The 8,443-nt window shown below is 37.9% G+C and overlaps 1 protein-coding gene across 3 annotated transcripts; it reads right to left on the reverse strand.

Annotated features, from left to right (window-relative positions):
* Nucleotides 1-500: 500 nt before the first annotated feature.
* Nucleotides 501-3,687, reverse strand: LOC104218788 (uncharacterized). 3 transcript variants are annotated; one of them, XM_070156553.1, is made up of 3 exons: nucleotides 2,953-3,687; nucleotides 2,125-2,188; nucleotides 1,620-1,824 (listed from the first exon to the last, which is right to left on the reverse strand). In XM_070156553.1, exons 1-2 carry the CDS (start codon nucleotides 3,413-3,415, stop codon nucleotides 2,157-2,159), a joined length of 495 nt encoding a protein of 164 aa, XP_070012654.1. In that variant the 5' UTR covers nucleotides 3,416-3,687; the 3' UTR covers nucleotides 1,620-1,824; nucleotides 2,125-2,156. The 3 variants fall into 3 exon arrangements, with proteins under 3 accessions (XP_009767679.2, XP_070012654.1, XP_070012655.1); XM_009769377.2 differs by lacking the exons at nucleotides 1,620-1,824; nucleotides 2,125-2,188 and adding an exon at nucleotides 501-1,361 and having other exon boundaries at nucleotides 2,953-3,686; XM_070156554.1 differs by lacking the exon at nucleotides 2,125-2,188.
* Between the last annotated feature and the right edge of the window lie 4,756 nt (nucleotides 3,688-8,443).

Here is an 8,443-nt window from a genome sequence, read left to right on the forward strand (position 1 = left end):
AAAATGGGTGCATGTATTTTGTGTGGCTATAAATAAATTAAAATGGAGGGAGTATTATATGCCATACTTGTTTGTGCCCAAGGTCAGATTATCGACTAACTTTTTCAACCGCTAACTTATTTAGTATGTACCAACAACACTAATTTATGAGCTGCTAGTGTATAAGAAAAATATAATTTTTCTTAATCTCTTTGGGTGACTTGGTGTTACTGGCAGGTCGCGCGTATAATTCTTCGGCCCTAGCATCTTATATATGTTGCTTCTGATTGTCTACTTATATTCTTCCTAGTTCAATTCCATTGCAACTGAGTATGACCTATCAAGAGTAAAGCAGCAACATGCAATTCTAGAGTTCCTAGACTAGTTTACAACAGCCACTGTTCTCAAATTTTTATTTTAATGAAAATGGAGGTAACTTTACCATTAAAATGTGGCCATTGAGAGCAATAGTGCTTAGTAGAATATGTTGAGAAACTGCCCCAAGCAGAATCTATTCCTGTCCCACTTGTAAAGAGAGGATTGGCGAATAATTCACCTTTACAGTAAATTTCAGCAATGGTTACTGGCTGCAAAACTACAGCGATGAAAATTCGCCATTCTCAAGATAAAAGTTGAAGCCTTCAGATCCACCCTTTTCTTGATATCATAGTGGTATTTGGAGTGTGGAGCCTCGACTTTGACATCACACTAGCCTAGGATGCGTCACTGCCAGTAAGTGGAATGGCACATATTTGGACTACTGATACAAGGAAAAGGGATGAAACTAACATTTGCAAGACCCCACTTAATCTCATCACCAAAATTATACTAGCACCACCCACTAATACTGTAGAAATAACCAGGCAAATGCCACTGGACCAGCTTCTGATTCATCAATTCATCCAAGACGAAACTCATCATGATCGTGACAACACTTGAAGCAACAATCTGATTATTAAAAACTTGATTGCCAGAGAAGTTGGTTTTATCAATGTTAACTAATTGTTCATTAGGTGAACAAGCTACCAGCAACCAGAAGAACAGAAAGGTAACACGTCTGCCGGGTCTGTCCTAGATGATAATGCAAATTGACATAGTCCCACACTACAATAATAGACGTCTGTTGAACTTCATCCTAAAGTTGAGAACTTGCAAAAGCTACTCAAGGATCCATATCACAGCTTTCGGATAGGCTCCGAGGTCAAGGAACTGTAGCTTGATGAGCATCCAAGAGCATATAATCCACCACATGGTGAGGAGCGAGAACGACCACTAAATATGTTTAACTTTTGTGAGGTCAATTTCAGGGATTTGATGTTCTATGTTTCACCTAGGCGCATTACCATGACCAAAGATTGGCAGCTAGAGAACCTCTTTCAACTCTGAGAAAAAAGATAGAGTCAGTGCTGCAAAGCAACTTAACTAAAGCACTATCTTAGCTGCAAGATGATTAAATATTGGACACATCTATAGCCCCTAAGCCAGTAAGTTAGAAGTTCACAGACTACATAACCGTGGAAATATAGATGCCGCACATAAGAGTATGATCAATTTGCTCTAGGTTGTTTAGGCCAGCTGAAAACAGGGTAAAATGGTAGTCTGCTCGTAGTTACCCCCCCCCCCCCCAAATCACCATAACATGACAACCAAAAATTCATTTCTGCATTTCAAATATATGCAACCACGAGTAAATAATAAACTCAAAGGTTATAGAATCCAACTACAGAAATTTCTCGAAATTAAATCTTCTTCAGATTGGCCTCAGCTCTTAAGCCTTTCGATGATCTGATTAATTCCATCCCATATGCAAAACAGATTGAATCTAGCATCTGTCAGTAATAGCAACTGCAACACAATTCTACTGTTAGGTTTTGATGTTCACGAGAGCAGCGCTGCGAATGACATTTGCACAGCGCAATAACAGAGAAGACAAAATTAGAGGAAGTTCAATTATTGAAAGGAGACTTTATTTTTGTTTTGAATTTTTTGGACCAAGAAAGCTTTGATGGGACATTATTGGGCAAGCGTAGAGAAGTGGAACTAGATAAGAACAAGTCTACAAATCAACCAGGACAAATCTATTGACAATCGGAGTTTCAGAGAAACATATAATGACATTATGAAAAGAATTACTAGGACAATTACCTAGCACAGGAATGCACATAGTTGAGAAATTGTCATCCCATTAGCAGTTGAGAAATTGTCATCCCTACAGTTCAATGTATTATTTGCAACAGTTAATGATAGAATCACCAACATCAATGTTCTTAGGATACTTCGACCCGCATACGGCTGTATGATGAATTCTTTCTTAGCCACTAGGAGCCATCTAAACGGAGTTTCACCTTATACATTCTTCCCTTGATCATCACCACATAATAGGGAAAATCAACTATATGGCACCACCATTAATATATTCTTTGAAGGGTAACAACACTTTTGAATAGATGACAACCAACAAAATGAGATAAACAAAATGGAGAGGTCATAGAATCAGTCTTTGGCCGTCCCAAACCTATATGCTTGTCCATATGAGCAACTAAAGCTACGCAAATGTAATAATGACAAATCACAATTATAAAACTACAGGACGACTTTATAGCCACTAATTCGAACCAAAAGCTTCCTCTTTTCATCTTTTCTCACCAACCAATTGTAAACTCTAAATTAGCGGGTAGTGAAAGAAAGAAAGCAATCTACCAAACTTTATGTGGATACATCTGATTGCCTCTAAATCCCAAACTTGTTAGAAGTTTATTACTATGAATCCTCTATATTACTGAACTTTTAGTAAAGAAATGAGTAGACCACAATGATCGAAATTCACATCCAAGGGGTGCTATCTTATTTAGACATAGATAGTTCAAATTATATCCCTTTAGCAAAACGAGCCACAATTGGGACATAAACTGAAAAAGAAAAAGGAACTGAAGCTAGAGATTTATTGTACAAGAATAAGGCGTCCAGCCTCACCAATATCAGCACCATCCACGTCTTCTTCATGTGGGTCTTTGGGGACCGTGACCACCAGCTCGCCGTCGTTAAAAGCGGCGGTAGCCAGCTCCGGCAGAGTTGACGGCGGGAGACGGAATCGCCATAAGTCGAGCTCAAACTCACCTAAAGACGAATCCAAAACATTATCCCCTCGTATCACAATCTTAGTAACACCAGGATAGATCTCAACTGTGTGGGCCCTAATATTGTCCCCAACGTTATCATCCGTCGGGATAACGAAGCGCAACGAATCGGGGCTCTCTTGGATAGACACGTCAGCATCGGAATGGAAAGGAAGTTCGAGAACCTTCGCGAAGATGTGAGGTAGTCGACGGAGCTTCTTTTGACGGCCGGATGCTATGGCGTTGGCCTGGGAGAGTGCTGAAACGATGTCGTATCGGAGCGTGATGTTGCGTTTTCTTGGTACTGGATGAACCTTCATTGTTTTAAGCTTAAAAGAAGAAAAGGATAACCCTTTTTACAATTATTGATCAACACAATTATTTTATAAAGCTATGGAGAATTGCAGAGAATAGTTTTATGTATGTGTAAAATGTAGTGGAAATTCTTGGCTTTGGATGGAAGAGAAGAGTAACAAAGGATTAAAAGACTAGAAAATGGGAAGTTGAAACTTGTTGGGAGATTGATTCTTTTTAGTTTCGGGCGGGTTTTAATCACTAGCAAAGGGGCTCGGAGGGGTGTTGTACGAAGCTAAGTTACACGTTTGGTGAGTTTTTGGCCAATATTTATGTTTGAGAGTAGGTTTATTTTGGTCTCTCAAATATAACCTGAGCATATTTAGTCACTTAAGTATGTTAAAGTGGAGCATTTTTAGTCCTTTATCTTTGAGATTAAGCCTATTTTGGTCCTTCAAATATAATCCTGAGCATATTTAGTCCTTAAGTATGCTAAAGTGGAGCACTTTTAGTCTCATTGACAGAATGTGTTCAAAAACTAACGGTGTTAATCAACTCTGATTCATGAAACAAATCTTTAACTTTGAAGCAAAAGATTTCCTCTCCTTTTATTGGATAACACGAATTATCACTTTAATTCCTCATTTTTAGATAGTGTCTTCTAAAATTTTGACCTTGAAAATATATAAAATTTGTATATATATACATTTTGTATGTTAATATACAAAAATTATACAAATTTTATATACTTTTTCGGCTACCAGATGTAAATAATTTCTAGCGCAAGCTAAAAGTGAGAATACAATCTGGTTATTCGTTTGCTTCAATAATATGCCTAGAAGTGATATTGACAGCTCTAATATTTTCAAATTTTAACTTATCTTTTTGGAAAAATCAACCGAAATTTTTAGAAGTAAAAGTTTCAGAGTTAAAATCTTAAATTTGTCAGCTCTGTACTATTATTGGGTGTTGGTTTATAAAATATTTTCGATAAGTAAATTAAAAGGACGGTGAGTGCCGAAACCAACCTCGTAATTGATCTTGGACGATTCTGTCAGTGAGACTAAAGGTGCTCCACTTTAGCATACTTAAGGGACTAAATATGCTCAGGGTTATATTTAAGCAACCAAAATAGACCTACCCTCAAAGATAAGAGACTAAAGGTGCTCCACTTTAGCATACTTAAAAGATTAAATATGCTCAAGGTTATATTTGAGGGACTAAAATAGACTACCCTTAAAGATAAGGGACAATATTGGTCAAAAACTCCACGTTTGGTCGGTAAAGAATAATTATATTTCCTAGAAAATATACAAAAAATTATATACATAAAATAAAAATATTTTATCAACTATTATTTTGGAAGTAGCTACAATTGAATTTTGAATAGATATAAAAAAATAGTAGATGATTCATTTATTTAGTGGGCAGAAATCAGAATATTCGGTGTTAATGAGAGATAGTAAATATTCAATGAAATTATTGAAGTGCATACAATGTGAGACGCACGGTCATAAAATTAATAAATGGAAATATTTGTTTGTCTATTTATATCGATCATCGGATCAATAAATTTATCTTTAAGGGTGACAAATAACAATAAAATGTATTTGACTTCACTGAAATACATATGCAAGACATATATTTCATACTCATTAGTTTAATGTTGTTTACCCTTAAAGACGGATAACAACTAAATTTGTATGTTGTCTTAAGGATATGTAGTTTGATTCAATACAAGAAATCAAGAACGTCAGATAAACGAACTAAAAATGAAATCAATATCCAATTTGTGACATTGAATCTAGGGTCGATTTTAGCTTAACAATGGTCCTCGACCGGGCCCTCGATTTGAAACGAAATGTGCATGCAGAACTATAAATAAAATAAGAACTTTTCAATGGCTAGAAAAGCAGAGAAGTAAGTTTGTATTGTCTTGATATGCGTGTTACCATATGTATTGAATGAAAAAACTTCTCCTTTATATAATAGGAGAGTTTCATCCCTAGTACAATTCTAAAAAAAGTGTACAATTCTAAAAAAAGTAAAAAAAAAATCTCCTTTCTCGTCAATTACTGATATGCTACCTGCTTCGGGCGAGATTCAGGCCATGATACCATGTTGGGTGCGGATATCACGACTTTCTGTTAGTCGTGTGCAACCGTTCGTAGTGCTTCCCAAGGTCTAGGAGCCCGCTCTGGGTTCGAGGGGTGTTGTCTTGCTTGGCTCAGTGGTGAACACTCTGTTCGACCCCTAGTACGTGAAGTCCCTGACATCGATTCTGATCCCATGCAGTCATGTCTCTACTTCATTTGACCCGTGATCTCGTCCAAGTCGCACCTCTATTCGGGGTTATGAAACGGTCGATTGCAATAATATTATCCAACTAGGAGTCGGGATCGAATCCACATGGAGCGTAGATGGGATTAGTGGTATATATTTGGGTAGAGCGCGCAAAGTATCTTCATTGCACTTTCACAAATAGTTGTTTTGATTTTAAGTCTAAAATTACACTAAGGATTGCAATTCTAAATTATGAAACAAGAAGATATTATTTTTGATGTTTTCAAATATGTAAAAGACCCGATGTAACTTCCACCTAGGTGTTTGCCTAACGGATTGTAAGCTTTAAGGCGTGTTTTGTTGGTCGGGGTGTATTATAGCAATGAATACCTCTCGGTAAGAGAGCGATTTTGCCTAATTTGACTTTCTCAAGTCCAAATGGGTATTGAACAAAGCAGTTGATAAATTGCTCAAGTCGGGTTTTACTATCTCTAGGTTCAACCCTTTAATTGGGACTATCAATCTCTTAATTTCATCTCAAATTCTTGATAGCCTTATTTTCCTAGACTAAGTCTCTCTTTCTCAAGAAGAGGCCAAGTCAAATAGGCTTGAACTAATATTTGTAACCATTAATTCTATAATTAAAAGTAAGAATAAGGCTAAATAGTAAATACCCAACCATAAACAAGCCCTAAATTAAACACCCATTAGGTTTATACACTAGGGTTGGGTCATAACCCTAGCTAAAAATCTAGCTACTCATAATGGATAATGAAGAAAATAGAGATGAAAAGATAATTAAACTCATATTAAAAGATTAAAGGACAAAAATCCAATATTAAATCACCAAACTTTCCTAAAAGAGTAAGAAGAAACGGCTACATGTCTTTTAGGATTCAAAATTTGACCTAATTTCGTGAAAGAAGTCTATTTATACACAGCTAAAATTTTCGGACAAAATTGCCCTCTCGGAGGTTCTACGGTCACACAATTCCATGTGCGGTCCGCACTTCTTCTTCAGATTTGGCCGGAGCTGGATCTGCGGTCCACACAAAACTGGAATGCGGCCGCATCTTAAGTGTTCTGCGGTCCGCACAAAACTGAGTACGGCAGCATAGGCCCTCTCTGCGAACCGCAGAATTTTAAGTGTGGCCGCATGGCTGACTTCTGCGGCCACACAATAATTGTGCGCTCCTCATTTCTTTAAGCTCGAAATGGTGACTTTCTAAACTTTAGCTTTGATGTAGCTTCTGCGGCCGCACATTGCTCTTGGGCTCTGATAGATTATGTGTTCTACACATTATGCTTTTTCCTGCTTTTTGTCCTTGAGTTCACATTACTCCTTTTTGAGTTGGATTTCATCTTTGTGGCTCATTTTCCAATACTCCAATATTTAAGCACATTTCATCAGTTTTCGGAGAAATAATTAAGCACTTTTGAACTAAAATGAAGGTAAAAAGACGCTAATAAGTAGTCAAAATCTCCACTTATCAACCCACCAGAAATCGGGGTACATGTTACCCTCGGTTTTACCCGTATACAAATAGTCCCCTCATTTCCCAAAGAGTAGGTTTGCTGAAAAGATGGGAAACGATAGATGTTCCCCCGTTCCTTCTTTCGTACGCTACAATGAAAATGACGAAAAAGCTGAAACGTCCAATCAGTCGCGTAGTTCTAACTTCGGACACGTGTCAACTATCGGCTGGTCGCCTCTGAATGTGAACCGATGCATAATGATTATGTTTTTTCCTATAAAGGTTTCGATTTTTTGTACCTTTTCCACTTTCTGATCTTAGCTTTTATCTTCGAATTTCCTAGCAATTTCCAACTCTTCATCTTTTTACCTTTAACCATCAAATCTTCATAATTGTTCTTAAGTTTCTACCCAGATCTTTATCCTACCTTTATACATTTTCTTGGATTTTCAACCCAGAACCTCATATCTAAACTTCAAATCTTCACGTATTTTCCAGATTTACGATGTCTAAAACTTCCAAATTAGTTCCTCAGTAGGCTGCCTCTTTATCTTCTCACCCGGTCACAGGGACCGAGGCAACCATCCCCAAAGCGGTTGTTCTCGATACGGCTACTCTCGAAGTGGCTGCCGCCAAAGCGGCCCTAGAGCCCCTCATGAAAAGTTCTGTTCCCAGGGGCTGTTTAGTCTTAGATGACTTCAAAGTTGAGAAGGCCTCATCCAAACAAGATCGAGGTGAAGGGTCATCGAGATATATATGCTCTGTCACCGAAGATACCCTTCATATTGTCCGAGATGACTGTAACTGGGGAGGTAAGGACATGTTAGTCCCGGATCCTAAAGACGATATCACCACTCATGTGGATGGGTGTTTAAATGTTTATACTTATCCTTTCACACTAGGCCCGACAGACTCAACTGTTTTGGACTTTTGCAAGAGATACAAGGTGTGCCTTGGGCCAATCGACCCGTCTCTTTGAAGGACCGTAATCCTCCTCTGTTATTTTGCGAACAACACCAAGTCTCCCCGGTTCACCCTCGATCACCTACTCCATTTATATAGTCCCGAATATTCTAAGGAGGGATCTCACTCGCTGGGCTATCAAGGCCCCCTTTTTGAGTATTGACGAGGATCGAGATCGAGACTGGTAGGGGAGCTTCGTTCGAGTGAAGATCGAATATTTAATCCCTCCCAAATTTCTGCCATTCCTTGAGAAGTGGAATGCATCTCGTAGGTGTACTTTTTCTTTTAAGTGTTGAGTTTTCTTTGTTCCCCTTCTTACCGTCAGTATTTGTG

The sequence above is a fragment of the Nicotiana sylvestris genome, chromosome 9, assembly GCF_000393655.2.
Source record: "Nicotiana sylvestris chromosome 9, ASM39365v2, whole genome shotgun sequence".
Classification (NCBI taxonomy): Eukaryota; Viridiplantae; Streptophyta; class Magnoliopsida; order Solanales; family Solanaceae; genus Nicotiana; species Nicotiana sylvestris.